Source organism: Geotrypetes seraphini, chromosome 8 (genome assembly GCF_902459505.1).
Source record: "Geotrypetes seraphini chromosome 8, aGeoSer1.1, whole genome shotgun sequence".
NCBI lineage: Eukaryota > Metazoa > Chordata > Amphibia > Gymnophiona > Dermophiidae > Geotrypetes > Geotrypetes seraphini.
In genome coordinates, this window is record NC_047091.1 from 190,334,665 (window position 1) to 190,362,232 (window position 27,568).

General features: G+C 45.1%; 1 protein-coding gene across 1 annotated transcript in view; it reads left to right on the plus strand.

Moving 5' to 3' along the window:
• The window catches only part of SRRM4 (serine/arginine repetitive matrix 4), a 153,619-nt gene that overhangs the window by 77,323 nt on the left and 48,728 nt on the right, over positions 1-27,568 (plus strand). The window contains exons 2-5 of the mRNA XM_033956018.1: positions 11,697-11,831; positions 15,845-15,937; positions 18,146-18,217; positions 20,004-20,030. Coding sequence (XP_033811909.1) covers positions 11,697-11,831; positions 15,845-15,937; positions 18,146-18,217; positions 20,004-20,030 — 327 coding nt within the window. The remainder of the gene's footprint in view (positions 1-11,696; positions 11,832-15,844; positions 15,938-18,145; positions 18,218-20,003; positions 20,031-27,568) is intronic.

Sequence of the window (27,568 nt, forward strand, 5' to 3'; positions counted from 1 at the left end):
GGAAGAGTAAGGGGCAACCATAATTTGGGGGTGGGGCATTGTTCCCCCAAATGACATCAGGTGCTGCTATGATGCCCCCGAGCTGACAGTCGGGTATAGGAAGATTCTTCATTGCCAATTCAGCGCTAAAACGGCCATGCTGAATCATCCGAGACCCCACCCCCTCCAGGGTCTACCTCAGCCAATCCCTAGTGGGCTAGTGGAGCAGCGTGGGAGAGCTCCAATCCCTCCCACCCTGTGTAGCTCAGTTCAAAATGGTGTCTCTCAAGCCCTACTGGTACTCTTACATGACAGTAGTCTTATAGGGCTCTTATACGACAGTTTAACCCCTAATGTTAGTCTCGAGCCCCACTAGGGATCGACAGGCACCATTTTGAACCCAGGGGAGAACCATTCATAGAAACATAGAAACATAGAAATAGACGGCAGATAAGGGCCACGGCCCATCTAGTCTGCCCACCCTAATGACCCTCCCCTATCTTTCTCTGTGAATAGATCCCACGTGTCTATCCCATTTGGCCTTAAAATCGGGCACGCTGCTGGCCTCAATCACCTGTAGTGGAAGACTATTCCAGCGATCAACCACTCTTTCAGTGAAAAAGAATTTCCTGGTGTCACCTCGCAGTTTCCCGCCCCTGATTTTCCACGGATGCCCTCTTGTTGTCGTGGGACCCTTGAAAAAGAAGATATCTTCCTCCGCCTCGATGCGGCCCGTAAGATACTTGAACGTCTCGATCATGTCCCCCCTCTCTCTGCGCTCCTCGAGCGAGTATAGCTGTAATTTGTCAAGCCGTTTTTCGTATGGTAGATCCTTGAGTCCCGAGACCATCCGGGTGGCCATTCTCTGCACCGACTCCAGTCTCAGCACATCCTTGCGATAATGTGGCCTCCAAAATTGCACACAGTATTCCAGGTGGGGCCTCACCATGGATCTATATAATGGCATAATGACTTCCTCCTTACGGCTGACGAAACCCCTTCGTATGCAACCCATTATTTGTCTTGCCTTGGATGAAGCCTGCTCCACTTGATTGGCAGACTTCATGTCCTCACTGACGATTACCCCCAAGTCTCGTTCTGCTACCGTTTTTGCTAGGATCTCGCCATTAAGGGTATAAGACTTGCATGGATTTTGGCTGCCCAGGTGCATAATTTTGCATTTTTTGGCATTGAAGTTGAGTTGCCATGTCTTAGACCAGCGCTCCAGCAGGAGTAGGTCGTGCATCATGTTGTCGGGCATTGAATCTTCGTCTGTTCTGCATTTGCCCACTACATTACTTAGTTTGGCGTCATCGGCGAATAATGTTATTTTACCTTGAAGCCCTTCTGCCAAGTCCCTTATAAAGATGTTGAATAGGATTGGGCCCAAGACCGAGCCCTGTGGCACTCCACTGATCACCTCCGTCATTTCGGACGTCATTCAGTCCTTGTTCCATGTGTGCAGGGAAGTGGAAGGTTTTACAGTGCTGCAACCTATTATTACATATGTTGTATGTCTGAAGGTGGAGCGAGAGACTGCACTATAGATCCTTCTGTTCATGTTTTTGGGGAAAGGCCTCGTGCTGCCGCTGCCTCTGCTGTGGGCTTCCTTCCACTGCCACCGAACCAGCATCTCCTCCTCTTCTTTTTCATTTACCTGAAGAATTTATAACCAGTCGAGTCAGGGCTTTCATATTTCACTGGTTGTTATAACTCAAACAAAAAATAAAACGTAGAGACATTTCAGCCTCCTCCAGCTCTACGGAGTGAGTCAAATGGTATAGAAAACTGCTCCCCACAATTTATAGTCTTAGGCACTTGGAAACTGCGTTTTAATGGTGATTTTATTCGGTATCAATAAAAAACCAGATCCTGCATAGTGAAAGGAAAAAGCTCTGCACTCATCTAACCAAAGGATGAGGATGTGATCAGGTTCCAGAACACAGTTGGATCTAAGGGTTCTAGGTAGGGTTAACAGATGTCCAGGGATCCGGAGGCTTTTCCAAAACCCAGCACTTTGAAAAGCTTCCAACGTCGATGTTGTCCCAGCGGAGATCTTTTCTTGGGGTGAGTTTTCAGCACAGTACATGGCTGAGGCCTCACAGATGGCATGAAATGGTCCCCATTCTGCATCTCTGGGCCTCACTCACATTAGATCCCACTGGTCTCATTACAAATATTTGTCAGGTTCAATAGTACCATAAGATTACTTAAATGTACAGTTTCTATTAACAGACCCTGAGATCCAGCCTGGCATTTTCAGTAGTTTGAGATACAGAATAAATAACCTGAAATGCATGTTATTAAGCAGGATGAAGGTGAACAGAACAAGGGTTCAGAGTTACAAGTGCAGGTGGTATCAAGCTTCAACAAAATTCATCAGTCCCAGTAACCCTGAGATCCTTGTAATCTCCCAATCTCTTGGAATGCAGTAAATAAATGGGTGGGGGGGGGTGCAGGGAGGAAATATTTTTTCACCCGGAGAATAGTTAAGCTCTGGAACACGTTGTCAGAGGATGTGGTAAGAGTGGATAGCTGGTTTTAAAAAAAGGTTTGGACAAATTCCTGGAGGAAAAGTCCATAGTCTGTTATTGAGAAAGACATGGGGGAAGCCACTCCTTGCCCTGGATCAGTAGCATGGAATGTTGCTACTCCTTGGGATTCTAGAATCTTGTCACTCTCTGGGATTCCGGAATCTTGCTATTCTTTAAAATTCTGTATGGAATGTTGCTACTCGTTGAGTTTTGGCCAGGTACTAGGACTGGATTGGCCACCGTGAGAGCAGGCTATGGGGCTAGATGGGCCAGTGGTCTGTTCTTATGTTCTAATTTTCCAGCAAATTTGGCTTATCATAAGAGTATTTAGAAACATAGAAACATGATGACGGATAAAAGCCAAATGGCCCATCCGCAGTAACCATTATCTCTTTCTCTCTCTGACAGATCCCACGTGTCTACCCCAGGCTTTCTTGAATTCAGACACCACCCTTTCCGGGAGACTGTTCCATGCATCTACCACCCTTTCTGTGATTACGCCTGAGCCTGTCACCTCTTAACTTCATCCTATGCCCTCTCATTCCAGAGTTTCCTTTCAAATGAATGAGACTCGACTCATCTACATCAGTCAAGTCTCTTTCATACAGGCGTCATCTCTGCCCGACCCCCTTTCATCTGTATATCCACTAACGCTCAGGCCTTCCGCCCAAGAAGAAATGACCTGAAGGAAGATGCAGTCAGTTTCCAGGCTGAATTCACAATTACTAATAACTTTTCTCTCGTCAGACCTCTCCCAGCTCCCAGCTTGCATTGCTTTGACTAATGACCTTTCCATGTGCTTCCACCCATCAATTCTAATAGCAGCACTGAATTATAATTCCTCTCGCGGAGGAGGTTCAGATAGGGGGGGCTGGTCAGAGAAATGGGATTTATTTAGGCAGGAGCCGGAGGGCAGCAGAGTGTGACGGAAAGAAAGACTATTAAGTAATTTAGTCGCAGTGTTGAAAAGTGGCAGTAATCCGTGTACATGGATCATTGAAAAATTCATGAGTTCTGTATCAACACTTACCTGTAATTGGTCTCGGCAAACCCTGTTCCCGTCTAGTCCTAGTGCGAACCGTTCATTATCTGTGCACAGTGAGGCAAAGCAGGATGTGCCTAGCCAGGCTTTTCTCTTTCTATCAATGTCCAAACAACCAAAACTTTGCAGGATGCCCTGATCCAGACAACGGCACAAGGTGACGCTGAAAAATACATCCCAAGCTATCTCTATCTGCACAATTTACCCAGGAACATCTCATACGTGTGGGCAGACCCATTTCAGGAAGCCACTATGTACACGCAGACGGTAAAGGTGTGGGGCTATATGTTACCCTTTTCACAAAGAGAATATTCATACATTGGGATGTTACCCCTCTCCTAAAGTCACTTCATTGGCTTCACATCCATTTCAGACTACAATTGAAGCTTCTCTTACTGACCTGCAAATGCCCTCACTCAGCTGCCCCTCACTGTCTCCCTTCACTTCGCTCTCAGCTGGTCAGTCCCTCCTGTCTGTGCCCTTCTCTTCAACTGCCAACTCCAGACTCCATCCCTTCTGCCTTGCTGCGCCGTATGCTTGGAACAAGCTGCCCAAATCCCTAAGGTGGGCTCCGCCTCTGATAGTGTTCAAGACCCAGTTAAAACCCAACCTCTTTGAGAGTGTTTTCGACTCCTAACTCCTCTCACCTTGGGTTCTGCATCCTCTATGTCAGTGATGGCTAACCTTTTTGAGCCCGAGTACCCAAACTGCCGCACAAAACCAAAGAATTTCCTCAAAGTGCCAGCACGTCAATTAAACCTTAATAACAAGATTTTAGTATCTAAAAACTCTTTATAAAGTTGCCTGAACTATGTAATATCATTTTTAAAGGTTGGAATCTTTGTATTGTCAGAGAATCAATTTGATTCACAATCCTTTGGTTTTCATTTCAATTTATTGGCAATTTATAATGTTTTAATGATTTCATTCATGGGCCGAACACACACATACTTTTCTCTGTCGCCGCACTCTTTGACCAAAAGATTTGTAAGCCTGCAACCACGTCAAGGTAGACTCTTTCAGCAGCTCCCCTCCCTCCCCCTTACCTTTGTGGCCAAGTCAAAATGATCTACCAACAATAAAATTTTAAAAACACAAAGCACGCTGTATGCAGAGAAAATATTAATTATCATTTATATTCCGCGGGTTTTCAAAGAGGTCAAGGCAGATGACTTTATGCAATGTCACCTCAGTAACAACTATACAAAAATAGACAAATATTTCCCCTCCCTTTTTACTAAACCGCGATAGTGGTTTTTAGCGCAGGGACCTGCGCTGAATGCCCCATGCTGCTCTTGAAGCTCATAGGCTACCTGCGCTAAAAAACGCTATTGCGGTTTAGTAAAAGGGGGCCATAGTGCAAAATATAGACAGCATATATAAATTCTCAAAACGGACACATTTTGATCACTAAATTGAAAATAAAATCATTTTCCTACCTTTGGTAATTTCATCAGTCTCTGGTTGCACTTTATTCTTCTGACTGTGCATCCAATATTTCTTCCCTTTTTTCAGCCTCCTGTATGCTTTCTCTCCTCCAGACCTCATTCCCTCCCCAAACTTTTTCTTTGTTTCGCCCTGCCCCCTTCTTTCTTTTTCTCTCTCTCCATACCCCCTTTCATTCTGTATATCTGTCTTTCTCTCTCTCTCCGTGCCCCATTTTTCTTTGTTTCACCCAGCCTTCTTTCTTTTTTTTTTTTTGGCTCCCTGTCCCCCCCTTTCTTTCTCCTTGCCCTCCCCTATGCCACCACCATTGGGAAAATGCTGCCACCGCCACTGGGGAATAGGCTGCCACTGCTGCTATCGGGAACAGGCCGGCGCCGAGTTCACCCTGCTTCTCTTCCCCATGGGGCCGACCAACTCTCTCCACTCGACGTCAATTCTAACATCGGAGAGGACGTTCTGGGCCAGCCAGGCAGCGATTGGCTGGCCCAGAACGTCCTCTCCGACATCAGAATTGACGCGGGTGGCGAGAGTCGGCCAGCCCCACAGGGAAAAGCAGGGAGAACTTGGCACCGGCCTGTTCCCAATGGCGGCGGTGGCACTCAAGTGGCTAAAGAGACGCAGTTTGCCAGCCTACGGAGAACACTGGAGGGTGGCCAGCTGTGCACCCCCTTGGGGCATAAAACCGGGGCAGACCGCCCCCACCCCCACCTTGGTATGCCACTGTCTGTACCTCACTCCCTCCCTATGACCAAAAATTCTCCTTTCTTCTATTCCCCGTGTACACAACCATCTATTTCCCTCCCTTCCTCTCTCCCAAGTCCATGCCTTGTGTCCAAAAACCCATTCCCTCCCCCACCTCAGCATCTCTTTCCCTCCCTTCCTCTCTCCCAAGTTCATGCCTTGTGTCCAAAAACCCATTCCCTCCCTCACCTCAGCATCTCTTTCCCTCCTTTCCTCTCTCCCAAGTTCATGCTTTCTGTGTCCAAAAACCCATTCCATCCCCCACCTCAGCATCTCTTTCCCTCCCTTCCTCTCTCCCAAGTCCATGCCTTCTGTGTGCAAAAACCCATTCCCTCCCCCACCTCAGCATCTCTTTCCCTCCCTTCCTCTCTCCCAAGTCCATGCCTTCTGTGTGCAAAAACCCATTCCCTCCCCCACCTCAGCATCTCTTTCCCTCCCTTCCTCTCTCCCAAGTCCATGCCTTCTGTGTGTAAAAACCCATTCCCTCCCCCACCTCAGCATCTCTTTCCCTCCTTTCCTCTCTCCCAAGTTCATGCTTTCTGTGTCCAAAAACCCATTCCATCCCCCACCTCAGCATCTCTTTCCCTCCCTTCCTCTCTCCCAAGTCCATGCCTTCTGTGTGCAAAAACCCATTCCCTCCCCCATCTCAGCATCTCTTTCCCTCCCTTCCTCTCTCCCAAGTTCATGCCTTCTGTGTCCAAAAACCCATTCCCTCCCCCACCTCAGCATCTCTTTCCCTTCCTTCCTCTCTCCCAAGTCCATGCCTTCTGTGTCCAAAAACCCATTCCATCCCCCACCTCAGCATCTCTTTCCCTCCCTTCCTTTCTCCCAAGTTCATGCCTTGTGTCCAAAACGCACTCCCTCCCCCTTTTGTGTTCCCCGTTTGTCTCCCAGCCCATCTTAGTAACTTTCTCAGCAAAATGTAGCTCGAGCCGCGTAGGCTTGTCTTCTATTTTCTGCCTATCCCGCCGCGCACACATAGCCGATCGGAAATCTTCCCCGACTTCAGCGCTGACGTCGGAGGGCGGGCTTTGCTTAAGCCCTCCCTCCGACGTCAGCGCTGACGTCGGGGAAGATTTCCGATCGGCTGTGTGAGCGGCAGGGCAGTTGGAGTAGAAGACGAGCCTCACGGCTCGAGTTATATTTAACCCCGCGGGTCCCCTATCGTCCCCGTTCAGCTCTCTCTCCTGTGCACCTGCTGGTAGTACTGCCCTGATGGTGGCCCTGCGCGTGCCAGCTGCAAGGCCTTCGCGTGCCACAGTTGGCACGCGTGCCATAGGTTCGCCATCTCTGCTCTATGTCATGTCTACTGCCCAAGTTAGATTGTAAGCTCTTCCGAGCAGGGACCGTCTATAAATGTCAGCCCACCTCTTTGAGAGTGCTTTCGACTCCTAACTCCTAACTCCTCTCACTTTGGGTTCTGCATCCACAACCATCTGTCTGTCCAAGTTAGATTGTAAGCTCTTCTGAGCAGGGACCGTCTATAAATGTCAGCCCACCTCTTTGAGACTGCTTTTGACTCCTAACTCCTCTCACCTTGGGTTCTGCATCGAGCAGGGACCGTCTATAAATGTCAGCCCACCTCTTTGAGACTGCTTTTGACTCCTAACTCCTCTCACCTTGGGTTCTGCATCCCCAACCCTCTAAGTCACGTCTATCTACCCAAGTTAGACTGTCAAGGGCCATATCGAGGTAGAAGAAGATAACTTTTTTCTTAAAGGACCAACGGCAACAAGAGGGTATCCATTGAAAATCAGGGGTGGGAAATTTCATAGCGACACCAGGAAGTATTTCTTCACCAAAAGGGTGGTTGATCATTAGAATGATCTTCCACTGCAGGTAATTGAGGCCAGCAGTGTGCCAGATTTAAAAAAAAAAAAAATAAAAAAATGGGATCAGCATGTGGGATCTCTTCATGGAAGAAATTAGGGGGGGGGGGGGGGTCATTAGAGTGGGCAGACTTGATGGGCCGTGGCCCTTTTCTGCCATAATTTTATATGTTTCTATGTTTCTGTAAGCTCTTCTGAGCAGGGACCGTCTATAAATGTCAGCCCACCTCTTTGAGAGTGCTTTTGACTTTTATCTCCTCTCACCTTGGATTCTGCATCCCCAACCCTATATGTCATGTCTGTCTGCCCAAGTTAGATTGTAAGCTCTTCTGAGAAGGGACCATCTATTAAATGTCAAAATGTACAGTGCTATGTTTGTCTCTCAGTGTTATATAAGTAGTAATATGTCGGGTTATGCCACAGCTCAAAGGCATTCAAACAAGTGATCGCTTGAGCCAGGACTTTACATGAGGGATTTTGGGAGCCATTCTTCCTAAAGTCATATACTATGGGGGAAATTCTATAAGTTTATTATGTTACTATCCCACCCTTCGGTGAAAGCAGCTTACAGGTTAAATCAGTAAATTATATTAATGAAAGGACAGATATGGTAGAAGAGGAGGAGAAGAGACAAGAAATGGGTGAGGGGTTACACAGGAGGAAGTTGGCTTCCGAGCCTGCTAGAGAAGAAGTTGCCATCAGTTCTTGTATGGAAACATCCCAGACTTGTTTAAGAACCTAAGAATTGCCGCTGCTGGGTCAGACCAGTGGTCCATCCTGCCCAGAAGTCCGATCACGCAGCAGCCCTCAGGTCAAAGACCAGTGCTCTAAATGAGTCCAGTTTAGCAGGAACTTGTCCAACTTTGCTTTGAATCCCTGGAGGGTGTTTTCCCCTATAACAGCCTCCGGAAGAGCGTTCCAGATTTCTACCACTCTCTGGGTGAAGAAGAACTTCCTTACGTTTGTACGGAATCTATCCCCTTTCAACTTTAGAGAGTGCCTTCTCGTTCTCCCTACCTTGGAGAGGGTGAACAATCTGTCTTTATCTACTAAGTCTATTCCCTTCATTATCTTGAGTGTTTCAATCATGTCCCCTCTCAGTCTCCTCTTTTCAAGGGAGAAGAGGCCCAATTTCTCTAGCCTCTCACTGTACGGCAACTCCTCCAGCCCCTTAACCATTTTAGTAACTCTTATCTGGACCCTTTTGAGTAGTACTGTGTTCTTCTTCATGTACAGTATTCCAGGTGGGGGGTGCACCATGGCCCAGTACAGCCAGCATGATCCCCTTCTCCGATCTGCTTGTGATCCCCTTCTTAATCATTCCTAACATTCTGTTCGCCGTTTTCGCAGCCACCGCGCATTGTGTGGACAGCTTCATCAACTTGACCAGTACTCCCAGGTCTCATTCCTGGGGGGTCTCTCCGAGTACCGCACCAGACATCCTGTATTCATGTATAAGATTTTTCTTACCGACATACATCACTTTACACTTATCCACGTTAAACCTCATTTGCCATGTCGCGGCCCATTTCTCGAGCTTGATTATGTCACGTTGCAGATCTTCGCATTCTGAAAATTTAGCTTTACTGATGACATCTGTGAATCCAAGACTTGTCGAGACTTTCTATTGTGCAGGAATTAAGTTATGCAACTCCTTGGTGGGTCAGATACGAAATTGCTGTGAAATGGGCGGTTTACAAAACTACTTAAGATCCAGTTAATTGTAGCTATTTCTGGTAAAATTGATGAATTATCCACGGTTTTTATTATCTGGTCTTTCTGAGGATTGTTTGCATGTTTATTTTATCACACGTTTATTTTTGTTTTATCATGTATCTATTTTAACTTCTATGTATGTAAATCGTTTAGCTTTAAACGGTATATAAATTTTTAAAATAAATAAGTAAAGGCACCATTGAACAGAAAAGCGTTAAGGTCTGCCTTGTCTGAGATCCGATGGACCTCCAAAAAGTGTGTGTACACCATTTCTCTAAAAGCGGGGACCCTGAAATGATGCTGCATCGAGGATCTGAGTGAAAGGAATTCTGGAACACCTGGGATTTTGACTTTAAACAGCAGAGAGAAATAATAATAATAACTTTATTCTTTTATACCGTCATAACCAAAAGTTGTAGTCGGTTTACACTAAAAAGAGCTGGACAATCAGCGAAATACAATAATGCAGTAAAAAATACAAATATTTGTAAAATAGAATTTCAGTAATAAAACTCACTAAGTAATAAACTTATCGAACAAAGTGGTCTTAATTAATTTCCGAAAACATAGCTTGCTGAATACATTTACCTAACCAAGATTGTTGCTAGGGTCCTATCTAAGAAGGTCTTATAGCTACACCCATTAATTTTTGGATAAGCAAATAAGTAGAAGTTTCTCTTGATGGTCTATGCCAGTGTTTTTCAACCGCTGTTCCGCGGCACACTAGTGTGCCGCGAGATGTTGCCTGGTGTGCCGTACGGTCAGGGCCGCCATCAGGGCAGTACCACCAGTCTAGGGAGAGGGGCGGTCCGCCCCACGTGGACAGGAGAGAGCTGGACGGGGAACCCGCGGAGTTCAATACATCTTGAGCCGCGAGGCTCGTCTTCTGTTCCTGCCTGCCCTGCAGCTAACATATAGCCGATCGCAAGCGTTCCCCGATGTCAGCGCTGACGTCGGAGGGAGGGCTTAAGCAAAGCCTGCCCTCCGACGTCAGCGCTGACGTCGGAGAATACTTCCGTTCGGCTATTTGTGTGCGGCAGGGCAGACAGGAAGCAGAAGACAAGCCTCGCGGCTTGAGCTTCGTTTTGCTGAGAAAGTTGCAAAGATGGGCTGGGAGGCAAACACGGAACACAAAAGGGGGGAGGGAGTGCGTTTTGGACACAAGGCATGAACTTGGGAGAGAGGAAGGGAGGGAAAGAGATGCTGAGGTGGGGGAGGGAATGCGTTTTTGGACACAGAAGGCATGGACTTGGGAGAGAGGAAGGGAGGGAAAGAGATGCTGAGGTGGGGGAGGGAATGCGTTTTTGGACACAGAAGAAATGGACTTGGGAGAGAGGAAGGGAGGGAAAGAGATGCTGAGGTGGGGGAGGGAATGCGTTTTTGGACACAGAAGAAATGGACTTGGGAGAGAGGAAGGGAGGGAAAGAGATGCTGAGGTGGGGGAGGGAATGCGTTTTTGGACACAGAAGAAATGGACTTGGGAGAGAGGAAGGGAGGGAAAGAGATGCTGAGGTGGGGGAGGGAATGCGTTTTTGGACACAGAAGGAATGGACTTGGGAGAGAGGAAGGGAGGGAAAGAGATGCTGAGGTGGGGGAGGGAATGAGTGTTTGGACACAGAAGGCATGGACTTTGGAGAGAGGAAGGGAGGGAAAGAGATGGTTGTGTACACGGGGAATAGAAGAAAGGAGAATTTTTGGTCATAGGGAGGGAGTGAGGTACAGATAGTGGCATACCAGGGGGGGGGGGCGGTCTGCCCCACCCCGGGTTTACGTCCCAAGGGGGTGCACAGCTGGCCACCCTCCAGTGTTGTCCCTAGGCCGGCAAACTGCGGCTCTTTAGCCACTTGAGTGCCACCGCCGCCAACGGTGTTGTTGGCGGTGACAGCATTATAAAATACTTTCTTTGTGTTTATTTGATTCCTATTCAAGAGAATTACTTTATATATAGTCAATATAGGCACAGAGTTAAATTTTTTAACATTTTCTAATGGTGGTGTGCCTCGTGATTTTTTTCATGAAACAAGTGTGCCTTTGCCCAAAAAAGGTTGAAAAACACTGGTCTATGCAACACAAAATGAGGAAAAAGGTAAGCTGGAGACAATCCAGAGAAAGGGAGAACCAGGGAGCGGCCTGAAGTAGAGTTGTCACATGCTCATATTTCCATTATGGAGTACCAACATTAAGCCAGTATCTATGAGCGTCAGGAGCAGTGCAGAGCATTCAGCACAGCTTCCTGTGCTAATAACGATATCACGGTTTAGTAAAAAAAAAAAAGGGGGGGGGAACGTGTTTAGAGAAATAGATTGGCTGGATTTAACCATGGGAGAAACACCTTAGATCATTTGTTCAGAATACAGGCTACCTATATAACAATATAAAAAATGCATTTATTCTTGTGTCTTGTTCCAGCGGCGAGACCCCTAGCTGTTTGGCAACCTTGGCAGAAGGCAGGAGTTTCAAACAGGAGCCTGAGGAGACCTCCAGCACCAATGGATGGGGGAAGGGAACGGAGAACAAGAGGTTCACACACTACAGGTCACGCAGGTGAGGCCCATGTATGTGACCACCCAATGGCATCGTAAAGGGGGGGAGGGCACTGTCTTGGAGGGGGCACCAGCACCTTTCCGCCCCCCCCCCCCATGCCTCTATAAAATCTTCTCCAGCACGAGCAACTCCTCTAGCCTGGCTCCCTCTGAAATCGCTTCTAGGTCACGGGGCCAGGAAGTGACATCAGAGGGAACGCCAGCGCGGGGTGGGGGGTTGGCGCAGAAGGAGCAGAGAGGAGGGTGCCACTGCCCCTGCCGAGACCATGTGCCTACTACAAACATTCTGCTTTATGTCGCTTGTAGAACGAGACCCTGACTTTGCTCCTGTACATCTAGAGGAGGACGTCAAGTCCCAAGTCCACATGTACAAAAAAACGCAGACTTTAACGTAAGGATCACTGCGTGCCAACCAGCAATGCCAATACAGTAGGAATGGGCAACCAGAAAAGGCACCTTTTATGCTGTTTTCCATCTCTGGGCCTTTCTGTATTTTGGGATATCTGCCATTGAGATTTCACACTCTTTGCAAAGAGGATCGCCAATTAAATGGCGCTCAGCTGCCTATTCGAGTATGTTTAATGGAAACCGGCTATTTTGTGGGTGATCCAGAGGTGCAGAGTCAGCACTTAAGTGGATAAGTTACCCGTAGTCAACCCTCAACCAACTAAATTAATAGCCAAATAGGACCGAAAAAACAGCAATCCTGTCTTTGACCGATTTGTTGACGGCTGGCTGCACATACCTAATGCCAGAGCTAGGACATAGCCCAGCAGCGCTGGCAAAGAAATTGCTGATAGAAACATAGAAACATAGAAAGTGACGGCAGATAAGGGCCAAGGCCCACCAAGTCTGCCCACACCAATGACCCTCCCTACCTCCCTTTGCAAAGAGATCCCACCTTTCGATCCCATTTAGCTTTAAAATCAGGCACACTGCTGGCCTCAATCACCTGCATCGGAAGACCATTCCATCGATCCACCACCCTCTCGGTGAAGAAGTATTTCCTGGTGTCGCCATGCAATGTCCCTCCCCTGATTTTCCATGGATGCCCTCGTGTTGACGTGGGTTCTTTGAAGAAGAAGATATCCTCCCCCACCTCGATACGGCGGCCAAAATGTTTTCTTATTTCTTCCACCCGTTCTTGCATGTTTGCCAGAGTCGCAACCACTCCATCAGTTGTGGAAGTAAGAGGTTCTTCCCTCTGAAGAAGTGCACAGTCTGATCTAATTGGAGAGAAGTCTAGCCTTCTTGCCCCACCTCTGTTGCTCCAGGCTGCTTTGGGGCTTCTAGAAGTATCCCTATACCCTGCCCTGCATCAGAAATCACTTCAGGTCTCTGTATGGTATAGATACATCTAATGTACACACAGTGGCGTACCTAGCATATGTGACACCCGGGGCCCATCATTTTTTGGCACCCCCCCATCTGTACGAAAAACATGATCTTTAGTAACAAGCCACATGTCACACATGAGTACCTAGAAAAGGCAGCATCTTACATACTGCAGTGAGCAGTACAACATCAATACACCCATTGTAAAACTAAACAAGCCAGACTAGTACAGATCAATCTTACACTGTCAATCCTAACAGAAAACCATGTCTTTCGAACATACAGAACACAGAAAACACCTTCGCCTAGTATGGAATATGTCATCACAAACTAACCCCTCCCCCTTTTACAAAACTGTACTGTGGTTTTTAGCCACGGTGGTAACAGCTCTGACGCTCATAGAATTCTGAGCATCAGAGCTGCTACCACCATGGCTGGCGCTAAAAAAATGCTCCACAGTTTTGTAAAAGGGGGGATAAAATAGAAATACATAGACAAAGGTTAAATTGAACCAGCAAGAAGCTGGACTCTGCATACAATGCAACACCACAGAAACTGTGACACATATCTCCTAAAGCAATAAATAAATAGAAAATTTTTGTTCTACCTTTGTTTTCACTGGTTTCTGCTTTCCTCATCTTCTTGTTACTCTCTTCCTTCCATCCACTATCTCTCTTCTCTCTGCATCTTCCATTTGCTCTGTTACTGTGCCTCTCCCTTTCTCCCTCCTTCCAAATTGGTCTGGAACCTATCTTCTTCCCTCCACTCCCCCCATAGTCTGGAATCTCTATCTTCTTCCTTGCCAGCGTCTTCTCCCAACTCTCTCTTCCCCATTTTCCTGCAGCATCTTCTCCCCACTCTCTGTTTCTCATTTCCCTTCAGCATCTTCTCCCCACTCTCTGTTCCCCATTTCCATTCAGCATCTTCTTCCCACTCTGTCTTCCCCATGTGCTTTCAGTGTCCTTCTCTCCCCTCTGTCTTCCCCATGTGCTTTCAGCGTCCTTTACCCCCCTCTGTTTTACCCTGTTTTCCTCTCCTCTCCTCTCCACCCCACCTTTTCTCCCTTTCTCCCTCCCTGACCCCTTACCTTTGTGGCGCTTTCTTCCCCCCCCCCGGCCCGGACAACAGGCCCGGTCCGACAAACCTCCCTGCCCTGTGGCCGGCGATGTCTAAACTGCCTTCTTACAGCAGCTGGAACGTTGTAGTTGCATATGGCTGCCATAAAGGTCGTCTCTGATGCAATTTCCGGTTGCGTCAGAGATGACCTTTACGGCAGAAACACGCAGCTTCAACGCTCTAGCTCAGGGATGCCCATACATTTTGGGCTTGCGAGCTACTTTTAAAATGACCATGTCAAAATGATCTATCAACAATAAAATTTAAAAGAAAAACACAAAGCACACTGTACGCTGAGAAAATGTTAATTATCATTCCTATTCTGGGGTTTTTTCAAAGAGGTCAAGGCAGATGACTCTATGCACTGTCACCTCAGTAACAACCATACATAAATAGACAAATATACCCCCTCTCTTTTTACTAAAGCACAATAGCAGTTTTTAACGCAGTGAGCTGCGCTGAATGCCCAGAGCTGCTCTCGACGCTCATAGGCTCTCTGCGCTAAAAACCGCTATTGTGGTTTAGTAAAAGGGGGGGCCATAGTGCAAAATATAGACAGCAGATATAAATTCAGACACATTTTGATCACTAAATTTAAAATAAAATCATTTTTCCTACCTTGTTGTCTGGTGATTTCGTGAGTCTCTGGTTGCACTTTCTTCTTCTGACTGTGCATCCAATCTTTCTTCCCTTCTTTTAGCCCGTATGCTTCCTCTCCTCCAGACCTCATTCCCTCCCCCAACTTTTTCTTCCTCTCTCCCTGCCCTTTCTTTCTCCCTGCCTCCCTTTTTTTTCCTCTGTTTCCCTTCTTTCCTTCTGTCTCCCTGCCTGCCCCCTTTCTTTCTTTCTCCCTGCCCTCCCCCAAGCCATTGCCACCGCCATCGGGGAACAGCCCCCCAAGTCACCGCCATCGGGTAACATGCCTCAAAGCCGCTGCCGCCCCAAGCTCTCCTTCCCTGCGTCGGGCCAACCAGCATTCCTCTCCCCGATGTCAATTCTGCTGTCGGAGAGGAAGTTCCGCCCAGCTAGGCAGCGATTGGCTGGCCTGAACTTCCTCTCCGACGGCAGAATTGACGTCAGGGAGAGGCAGGCTGATTGGCCTGGTAGAATTTTCTGGACCTGGCCGACTGTGCACCCCTCCTAAGGCTGCACCCAGGGCGGACCGCCCCCCCCCCCCTTGGTACGCCACTGTGTACACATACTTGCATTTTTAGGAAGAATTGCCAGGGCAGGGATACGCCAAGGGACACAACCACACAGGTTCTTTATGTCTGACTTTGAGAAAAGGCAAAGTGCTGTCCCCAAGTATTTTCCCTTTCAGAAATGATGCAAAGTTCACAGTACAAAAGCAAGCTTGACCTTCCTTTGCACTGCCCCCCTAAATAACTCTGGGTTTAGCCCTTCCTAGTGTAATTCCTAGACTGGGAATCTGAATATAGACTCTGCTTTACTCTGAAGGGCACTGTCTGATGTCAGTGAAACAGGAATAAAAAGCACTGATGGGGGAGGGGAAAGGAGAGGATGTAAATGGTGGCGGAAGTAAAATGATTTTGTTTTTTGAAGCCCCTTGCATGCAACAGACGGATGCTCAGTGCCTGCACCTGTATCCAAGGGGAAGAAAAAGAAAAAGAAATCCAGCCGCAAGAAGCGAAGAAGGTGAGTTCAGCAATGATATCACCATTGGGAGAAATTGGGGATGCTAGGAGTGAAGAGGATGTGAGCCAGGCACAGTGGTCCTGCTTTTGCGGGTTCCCAACCTTTGAAGCCCTCTAAGCCTACATTTTCTGAGCAGGCAGTGTGCACAGGGGAAAGGGCTCACATGACCAAACGAAAAACTAGGAAGATGAAGTGAAGGAAGTGCTCTCTATCCCGTTAAACTCTGCACTCCAGGGTGGGGACGGAGAGGATCCTGGCGGGGATGGGTGGGATTTCTGTCCCTGCACAATTCTCTAGTTGAAGAAGCATGATCATATCACGCCATTTTACCGGAAATTACACCGGTTGCCAGTGGAGGCACGTGTGAAATTTAAATTTGGCTGTTTTTGTTTCAAAGTTCTGTTTGGACTTTCTCCCAAATACCAAATTGACCTCTTCACTTTTGCACATAAGAAACATAGGAGAAATTCACACCTGTTAAAGATTGAAAATTTAAAAAACGTCATCATTATCTTTTCTCATATCAGGCAGCATTATGGGGCAAGGATTTGGAAAATCTAATCATGTTTTCAAGTTCTTATGTGAAATTGAAAGACAAACTTGTTTTTTAAATATTTGGGTAATTAATTTCCATGTTTATAGACATTATACTTTAGTAATCAATTCTGTGAGTCTTTAACTTACGTAATTTTCAATTTTTTCAATTGTATACACTATTATAAACTTTTGTTAACCGCAGAGAGCTTCACGGTCCTGATTGTTCTCTTATGTTATATAGCACAAGGGCTGCTGGGGTGATGTACGGTTGAGTCCAGTATTTGGGGGGGACGATTTTGGAGGGCTCAGCATACACCATAAGGGGGTTTGATGTGACGTTCACTGCTCTGTTGGAAGGTCTGGACCCTCCAACATCACAAAGACAGACGCACTAAGGCGTAATGACAGCAGATGAATGGCTGAGAGGTAATCTATAAAAAGAGATCAGACATTTTGCAGTTCTCCTTTGACTTCAGTGGAGACCTTCAAATGCTGCTAAATAAAAGGCGATGGGATTTGTAGACCCCGTTTTCTCTGTGGTCTCTACAATCAAAGTGCTTTACTTCTTTTTTAATAATAATCTTCACCACTTGCTTCATAGTCCATTATGTGGTTCTCTGAAAAGTGCCTCCTGCCACACAGCCACTTAGAGATAACACCTTTCTGTCCCTTCTTACACCCCACTTAATTGATCTACCCGTGCCCCGCATAGCACTGCTGAACCGGCACTTATCTGATCTCCACGTCAATCCAAAGCGGCTCCTTAGCAGGATAAGAATTTCACCTTCACATCACCTCCGCTGCTCTTCCTGATCAAATTTTCAGACCAATTCGACATGAAATGAATTTGCACACATCCCACATAAAGACAATGCCATTAAACACATAAATGCTTATATTTAGACAGGTTCTTCCAATGAAGTGTTAAGTGACTTGCCCAGAGCTCTGGGAATTGAACTCACAACCGCAGGGTGCCGAGGCAGCTGCTCTAACCACTAGGCCATTCCTCCACACATGGGGCAGCAGCAAAATGAACTTAACCGCATGCATTCGTCATATTGCAAGGAGAAGATGTCATCCTCCTTCTGAATACATAAATGAAATGAAAAGTATTTAAACACTGTTTAAGGTTTACACAGTCTATTCTTCCAAATTGACCTCCAGATTTTCCGCAAATCTATGACAACCCTGTTATTTCAACCGTTTTGGAAAACGAGTCATCTTCTCTCTAGGATGTCAGATGAGGATCTGCATTAATAAGTTCTTCTCCCTCTAATCAATTTTTATGTGAACTGATTTGAGCTCTTTTTCGGGAAATGACATGGTAATTTTATCCTCTAACCCAACTACGATAAACCTGTGCCTCCTTCCGCGCTACCTGCAATTCCGATAAAATTTTGTAAATCCGGGTTCAGACCGGATCCTAATGTAACGAATGTAAACCGCCTAGAACTCTCTGGGTATGGCGGGATATAAGAACCTAATAATAATAATAATAATAATAATAATAAATAAATCCAAGATTTAGATTAGATTAGACTATCTGATTTCCCTGAGACTAGGCACCCAAACTCGCATCATTTTCTCATTGCTGGTGCTCTGGGGGGGGGGGGGGGGCAATTCTTTTCTAAATGTGAGAGAATCTGACCGATTTGTGCCCGATATCTCCAGGTCTCCTTCCTACAGTCCCTCCCTGGTGAAGAAGAATAAGAAGAAAAGCTCCAAGAAGAGGAAACGGAACAGGTAGGAAATTGGGAAGGGGGGGGGGGCTGCTGATACACCCCTAAGATATAGGATATATGAGCAGCGACGGTCTTAGTAACTCTTTATTGTAGATACTGTAACTACATCACTTAACCCATTCCAAGTTTATCATCTGTTCCCATAAGTGTTTATAATGACAACAAATGTATATATTAGAGAATAACATGGGGACAAATTTGTCCCCATGTCATTCTCTAGTATAAATGAGGCCAGAGCATTTTCAGAAACCTTCCTAATCATAGGGTGACCTTTGACACATGACCCAGAGGGTCCTGAGTTTCCCCTGCTATAGTGGGGAGCCAAGCTGCCTTCCAAGCAGTTGACCTGGGCTAAATTCCTGAATACGACACCCTTTCTGTTTTCACCCTTCTCCTTTGCCAGCACCACACTTCCTGAATACAAAAGAGGGGACGGGGAGCACACGATCACCATGCCCCAACTCTCCTTCACCTAGGGTTCCCAGACATCCGGATTTCCCCAGACAGGTTTTCCTTTTGAGGACATATCCGGGGATCCGGACGGCTTTTCAAAACCTGGCACTTTGTCTGGGTTTTGAAAAGCTTCCTCAAATTGCATCGGGCAGGAAGGAAGTTTTCACATGCGTGGATGCCACACGATGATGTCATATGCACACACATGTGACATCATCGTTTGGCATCTGCGCATGCGCGGTCTTCCTCCCTGCTTGACAAGAGGCAGCCGGGGGGGGCAGAACTGCAGTGGGACTGGGGGCAGGATTAGGGCGTTGCAGGGTAGGGATGGGCGGGCCTGGTGGGGGTGGGTATAGGGGTCCGAATTTTCCGATTGGAAAATCTGACAAGCCTAACTTCACCTTCCAAGTTACAAAAAACTGAGAGGAACATGAAGAAGAAGATGGGGAGAAATCTGAGAAAATGGGGGTGGGGGATGATAAAGAACCAAACGTAAAGATGGAAAGTTGTTGGAAAACCATGAGGAGTAGATGAAAGAGAACTGGGTAGGGATGGGAGAGGAAAATACTGAAAGAAACTGAAGTGGGGATATGGAGATGAACTTAAGGGGGCTGAGAGAGAGGAGGGGGAGCAGTGAAAAGGACTGGACTGAGAGCCCCTGGACTATAGGCATGTGCCTTCCTTAGATCCTTCCTTAGATCATTAGCAATCCTTCCAAAATTTAATGCACATTAAGTTGTTTTAACGCGCAGTATCCTTGGAATTAATAATGCGCACTGACGTCAGTTAACATGCAAGAAAAAGTTCAGGATTACTTTCTTAAAATGAATGTAGAAAAGCAACTGAAACATATGTCCACATATGGAGGCAAAGTACAAAAAAGGCAAGACCCCCTCAAAAAAAAATCTTTTTAAGCGTACATCCACAGGAAGGTTCTTCCCTGCAGCTCTTCCGGTTACGGTGTTGCTGGCTCTTGTGAAATGATCCCTACGGGAAAAGGAGAAGTTCCATCCCTTTTCAGATACTGCAGTACTGCACAATCCAATTCAACATTTCAGGCATTTTCTGGACGTTTCTCCACTTCTATTTTCCCACTGCTAAATCAGGACTCAGAGTCAAACGTCTCAGTAGTATTTGTAGAATGAATGTAACTCAGAAGAAAGACTTGTCTAGAGAAATCTGGCAGATTACCCTGCTCTAGAGCCATTAAATAGCATAAAGACCTGAACGGTCCATCCAGTCTGCCCATTAAAAATACATGTGTGTAAAAGAAACAGCAAGCACAAATTCAGGGCTCAAGTGATTTTATTAATTGTATGTACATTTTTTTTCAGGTCACTCTCCAAGAAGAGAAGACACAGGTAAGCCTCTCTACCCTACCTGAACTACAGTACAAGAAAGAAAAAGAGAGAGGGAGAGAGAAAAAGAAAGAAAAAAGAGAGAGAAAGGAGGGAGGGAGGGAGAGAGAAAGAGAAAGGAAAAAGTAGAAGAAAAGAGAGAGGAAGGGAGGGAGAGAGGGAGAGAGGGAGAGAGAAAGAGAAAGGAAAAAGTAGAAGAAAATAGAGAGAGAAAGGGAGGGAGAGAGAGAAAGAGAAAGGAAGAAGTAGAGGAAAAGAGAGAGAAAGGGAGAGAGAAAAAGAGAGGAAAAAGAAAAAGGAAGAAATAGAGGAAAAGAGAGAGAAAGGGAAAGAAAAAGAAAGGAAAATATAAAGGAAGAAGTAGAGGAAAAGAGAGAGAAAGGGAGGGAGAGAGAGAGAGAAAAGGAAGGATAATAGAAAGGAAGAAATAGAGGAAGAGAGAGAGAGAAAAGAAAAAGGAAGAAGTAGAGGAAAAGAGAGAAAGGGAGAGAGGGGAGAGAGAGAGAAAAAAAGAAAGGAAGAAATAAGAGAGAAAAGGAGGGAGGGAGAGAGAGAAAAAGAAAGGAAAAAGAAAGGATAATAGAAAAGAAGAAATAGAGGAAAAGAGAGAGAAAGGGAGGGAGAGAGAGAGAGAAAAAGAAAGGAAGAAATAGAGGAAAAGAGAAAGAAAGGGAGGGAGGGAGAGAGAGAGAGAGAAAAAGAAAGAAGGAAATAGAGGAAAAGAGAGAGAAAGGGAAGGAAAAAGAAAAAGAAAGGAAAATAGAAAGGAAGAAGTAGAGGAAAAGAGAGAGATAGGTAGGGAGGGAGAGAGAGAGAAAAAGAAAGGAATAAATAGAGGAAAAGAGAAAGAAAGGGAGGAAGGGAGAGAAAGAGAAAGTAAAAGGAAGAAATAGAGGAAAAGAGAAAGGGAAGGAAAAAGAAAAAAAAGGAAAATAGAAAGGAAGAAATAGAGGAAGAGAGGGAAGGAGAGAAAAAGAAAGAAAGGAGGAAATAGAGGAAAAGAGAGAAATGGAGGGAGGGAGAGAGAACAAGAAAGGAAAATAGAAAGGAAGAAATAGAGGAAAAGAGAGAAAGGGAGGGACGGAGAGAGAGAAAAAGAAAGGAAAAAGAGAAAGGAAGAAATGAGAAAGGGAAGGAAAAAGAAAAAGGAAGGAAAATAGAAAGGAAGAAGTAGAGGAAAAGAAAGAGAAAGGGAGGGAGAGAGAGAGAAAAAGGAAGAAATAGAGGAAAAGAGAGAGAAAGGGAAGGAAAAAGAAAAAGAAAGGAAAATAGAAAGGAAGAAGTAGAGGAAAAGAGAGAGAATGGGAGGGAGGGAGAGAGATAGATAAAGAAAGGAAGAAATAGAGGGAAAGAGAAAGAAAGGGAGGAAGGGAGAGAGAGAGAGAAAGAAAGAAAAAGGAAGAAATAGAGGAAAAGAGAAAGGGAAGGAAAAAGAAATAGAAAGGAAGAAATAGAGGAAGAGAGGGAGAGAAAAAGAGAAAGGAAGAAATAGAGGAAAAGAGAGAAATGGAGGGAGGGAGAGAGAACAAGAAAGGAAAATAGAAAGGAAGAAATAGAGGAAAAGAGAGAAAGGGAGGGAGGGAGAGAGAACAAGAAAGGAAAATAGAAAGGAAGAAATAGAGGAAAAGAGAGAAAGGGAGGGAGGGAGAGAGAACAAGAAAGGAAAATAGAAAGGAAGAAATAGAGGAAAAGAGAGAGAAAGAGAGGGAGAGAAAGAGAAACAGAGACTGTGTGTGTGTGTATATTAGGATTTATTTGCTGCCTTTTTGAAGGAGTTCACTCTATGCAATGTACAGCAAAGTAAGTCAAACATAAGGAAGAGGAATTGACGTTACATTGCAATATCAGCTCAATGGGCCTGATTCTCTAAAGGATGCAGATCTCAGCAGCTGTCCATCCCATGTAACATAGTAACATAGTAGATGACGGCAGATAAAGACCCGAATGGTCCATCCAGTCTGCCCAACCTGATTCAATTTAAATTTTTTTTTTTTTCTTCTTAGCTATTTCTGGGCGAGAATCCAAAGCTTTTCCCGGTACTGTGCTTGGGTTCCAACTGCCGAAATCCATTTCCATTTAGGGCTTTGAATAGAGTGCAGTACAATTTGTGTTGTAACATAGTAGTCACGCATTGGCGTCCTTTAGAGAATCAAGTCTTTTTTTCCTAACAGACGCCTTAAATATAGGCCAGCATGTTACAGTCATCTGCCTCATGCCTACGGAGACACAAAGGGATGCCTAAGGACGCCCAAGGCCACTTCCGGTGGAAACCTAGACACCTGCGTAGCAGCAAGTCAGATGCCTATATTGCAGGAGTCCTTCGTGGCATGGATTTTTTTTTTTTTTTTTTTTAAATTGAGTGTCCCGATTGGCTGGTCTACCGCCGCCTACAATCAGGACGCCATTTGTCGAATCATCCCCAATGTGCATGTGTGTACGTGGGAGATTGTGTGTGTGTCCTCTGAATATAAACCTACCTGTCTAGTTACTGAGATTCTATCTCTGCTAATGTCCATAACGTGTTGCTTCTATTGGCAGCAGTGGCCACATTTTCCCTCTAATCAGGGGTCTCTGTTCTTCCTGCTTACAAAGCTGAGGCATTTACGGCTGGCTTTTACAAAGCCATGGTAGAGGTTTCTACTATGGGCCAGTGAGGTAAATGTTCCGAAGCTCATAAAATTCCTGTGAGCGTCAGAGCACTTTCCTTGCTAGCCTGTGGTCTATAAAAGGAGTTCTTAGTTAGTGATTTATTTATTAATCTTTAAATATTTGTAGCCCGCTGATCCCAAACAAAATGTAAAACCATTAAATCAGTAGCACAATCTGTCCTAATACCCCACATGGACTACTGCAACTCAATATATGACAGCATTACAGAAAAAGAGCACAAGAGACTCCAATTATGACAAAACATGGCTTCAAGGCTAATTCTGAAAAAGAATCGATACGAAAGGGCACATTCACTATTGGAACAATTGCATTGGCTACTGATGAAGAAGAGAATCCAGGAAAACTCGGAGGGATTAACAGCTGACATGAAAGACCCACATTCCTTCTTCAATTCACATGTATCACAGTGCTTCAAACTACCCCTCCCGTCACCTCAAAAAAATATGGCGGAAGAAGATGTTTGAGGCTATCTTCGATGTTTGAGACCTACCAAGCTCCCCATATTTGGAACAAACTACCAGTACAACTAAGACAACCCACCACATACCTTGACTTCAAGAAGAAACTAAAGACATACCTCTTCTCCCTATAACCATTCTCTTATCTTCACCCCGTCCTCCCAACAACCACCCCCTCTCGAATAATGTAACTTCCAAAAGTTGATCTAATCCTTTTTGTAAACCACTTAGACTCTTTGCAAAGAACTGCGGTATCTAAGACACTTCATTATAAATAAATCAAAATGCCAAACAATTCATCCTAAATTATTCCTTAAATACAACTTGGAATAAAGCTGCCTTAAGACACCTTCTAAAATCCAAAATGTCCTGCACAGCCAGAGTTCAGTGGAAAACTTTACCCCTGCACAAGGTCATAGCCAATTCCAAACACTGACCTTGAGAGCACAAAGTTCTTATTGACAGAAACTTATCAGCCTGTAAATTTAAATGTGTAAAAATCGTCCAAAAGACCTTGAACGGTGCCTGATGTTCAGTCAATAACCGGTGATGTTGTCTCAGTCATAGTGCAGAACAAAGAACAAGGAAATTAACTTCACAGGATATGAACAGAGAATGCCAAAGTGGGGATGGAAGAGCACGCATCAACCAGAGATAAAACCAAGGAATAAATATTTATTAAGAACCAATAAATTGGATTGAAAAGTGTTGTGGACCTGACACGGTCTGTGTTTCGGCATTGGTGCCTGATTCAGGGGTGTAAGAAACATCCAGTAGATGGCATCAAAGTTGCTTGTTACAAATCAATTACCTATTATGCGAAGGCTTTATCCATGCTGGATTTTGGAAAGTGCCAATTTGAAGCCTGGTCCACTTTACAGAATGCCAGCATCAGTGGTTAAAATGGTACCTGTATTAAAGGTGCAAGCACTTACACCAGTCTTAAAGCCAAGGAGATGCACACTTCCCAAACACCAGTTAGTCGGAAATTGCACATTGAAGCTTGTATTGTATTCACATATACACATCAAAACAAGAGTACCGGCAATCCTTCTGGAATTCTCTGCTGAGCAAGCAGCTACTTCCAGCACTGAAAGATCACAGATGACCCTAAATATAGGAGGTTACAACACTCCAATGGCATTGACAAGCTGATGTGACACAATTTCAAAAATCCTTGTCCTCCAGTTAAGGATTCAATCCTCTCAATGTCCTCACCTTAAAGTCAACCGTGACCCCTAAATAACACACTTCATATCACACAAACTGAATTGAGGTCTACAAAATCTTGAGTGGTGTAGAATGGAAAATAATGAACTGATTTTTTTATTCTTTCAAAAATTACAAAGACTAGGGGGACACTCGATAAAGTTACAGGGAAATTCTTTTAAAACCAATAGGAGGAAAAAATTTTTCACTCAACAAATAGTTAAGCTTTGGAACGCATTGGCAGAGGATGTTGTAATAGCAGTTAGCACAGATGGATTTTAAAAGGGTTTGGACAAGTTCCTGGAGGAAAAGTTCATAGTCTGCTATTGAGACAGACAAGGGGGAAGCTACTGCTTGTCCTGGATCAGTAGCATAAAATGTTGCCACTCTTTGGGTTTTGACCTTGATTGGCCACTGTGGAAACAGTTGATTCAAAAGGCGGCATATTAAAACTAATACACCCATGTTTTTATGCTGTTAGATAAATAACACACTATTTATCACACCTTCATTCCTAAATAACACACTTAATGCCACACCTACAACAATTATGCTCTTCATATCACATGCCAATAACAAGACTGTCAAGCTGAATCTGTTCAAGAAGAACCATTTCTGGATTTCTATTTAACATCAGTAGCTCAATCGGTGTCAGATCAAAAGCACGCCGGGACAAAGGCGCGCGCAGACAATTGAGCGCAACGCGGAGGCGCACGGCGCAGAAAATTACAGTTTTTACGGCTCCGACGGGGGGGCGTGGGGGGGAACCCCCCCCACTTTACTTAATAGAGATCGCGCCGCATTGTGGGGGCGTTGTGGGGGGTTGTAATCCCCCACATTTTACTAAAAACTTCACTTTTTCCCTGTTTTTAGGGAAAAAGTTAAGTTTACAGTAAAATGTGGAGGGTTTCAACCCCCCAAACCTCCCACAACGCCGGTGCGATCTCTATTAAGTAAACTGGGGGGGCTCCCCAACAAAACCCCCCGTCGGAGCCCCTAAAAACTGTAATTTTCTTCGGTGCGCGCCTCCGTCTTGCGCTCAGTTGTCAGTGCGCGCCTTTGTCTTTCGCCGAGTTGTCTATGAACTGCTCAGTCTTATCCAAATTCCATTAGTCGATGGGATCCCTTTATGATACTAACATGGCAGCTACCAAATCCTCTGACGAAGGAAGAGACCACATAATGCTTTGCTCTTTCAGACCCTGTACTCTAAGCCTGGCACCGTAAATCTATCAAGGAGAGTGAATAGCAGGGCTGACACCATGCTAATGAGGTCTGCCCTCTTGATAGCGTAACTAGAGAAGATTCTGGTTTGCTTCTCCATTCCTCCTCTCTTCAGGGTCCTCTGCTCTCCTTCCTCTCTCTCCACATGCTGGTGGACTTTGTTTTTGGCCTCTGCTCTGTAACTAAGAAGAAAAGACACATCTGGCAACTGCTGGTCCCAGAAGTATGACTGAGGTAACCATCGATCCATGAACTGATTTAACAAGAACACCAACAGCAGATCAGAAGCCAGGAAGCACATGCAAAAGTAACATTAAAAACAATGTTCCCTTAATATGATATCATCATTGTACAAATGTCTGTAAATGAAGCCATCAGATAAACAGTGGCGTAGGAAGCAGGGTCTGGGGAGTGTAAAAAAATTCACTGTAGGGCGACATTCTGAGTCAAATACAAGAATGTGCTTTGACTTAGTAAACCAAAGATCCATCCCTGTTATCTGGGGAAGAAGGAAAAATGGACTCTTAGAAGACTCAACTGTATCCACACAAACACCTGCCTACCACCATCAAGTGGCCCATAAAACTACAGCTACAACTAACAGACCAGTACTTGGAAACTGGGGGCCTAGTAAATGCCAGATCAGCTAATACAAAATTTTCTACGATCCATGATGACATAACATAACATAACAACTCACTTGTATACCGCAAATACCATTAAGTTCTATGTGGTTCACAAATGAATAAACATCCAGGCCTAAATTCTCTATTACTGCGTTTAACTTAGGCGTGCTTTGGACGTCGGATATAAGTGAATAATCATGGAGTTAAGGGTCTTAATTAATGTTAATTGGGTAATAGACGACACATAGACGTCCCTAGGTAGTACATAAGGAACTAACGTCTATCGAAAGCATAGTCCCGTCTGCAGCTCTGGACGTGGGCGTTCCGTGGGCGGTCTATGGGCGTGCCAAGTGGGGACGCTGGATAGGCGCTACTTGGGCGAACGCGTGCGTCTAACTCTCGTGAATTATGTAGACGTAAAAAACCCTGGTCTAACTTGGATTTCAATGCCGTTTCAACTATCGTAATTGCGGCTCTTTGTTACACGCGAGGCAGACGTCTGCTGTATTTTGTATCAATAATTCCAATAGTAAATTTCAATAGGTATGTTTCATCTTTTCTCTGTCCTAATAAATAGAATGACACCATAACAATGGAACACATTATATTGCATGGATAACAAACCACATTTCAGCCCAAACCATAATATAATATTCCCATGGCTTTTACAACCCCCTTTTTTGTCTCAACAAACAGCACTGCAATCGGCTCTCTTTTGAAAGCAAAGAAAAACCAGCACACATTATCAGCACTTAAAAAGAGAATAAACAGATACACACCTTAACATTCCAGCTTCCCTCATTGCAAAATGGAGGTGTTCAGTTGCACAAAACTGACCTCATTGTGACCTCATCAATCTGCATCTTCCAAAGTAATATGCCACAATTAAAAGACGTGGTGGGTGTTGAACCCACAACCTCTGGATGTTAGCAGCATAGGCTGGGCTCCTAACTGATAGAGCTACAGCTGTTTGACTGAGCTGTCTGTGCTTCATTAGGTATCATATCAGGATGAACTCAAATAAGTTTAAGCAAAGGAATGCCTAAAGATTTGGAACGTTTTCAAGTAGAAAACAAATATGAAATATGTATTAAAGAATTGCAGCACAAAGAACGCCTAAACGGAACAGATTATTTACAGTCCTATATGCATTAGTACAGTGCTCAGAATGAAGATTAGCGTGTAAGAAAAACAGAGCTCCACCTCACATGCATTCAAGCACACTTGGGAATATGGGTTTGGGGCTCAGTGAAAGCAGCGCTTTTAGCCATTGAGCTAACACTCTTTTGTCTCAGCCTACTATGACATTATAGCTAAACTCCTTTTCCCTTAGCACTTCACTAAGATATGATAT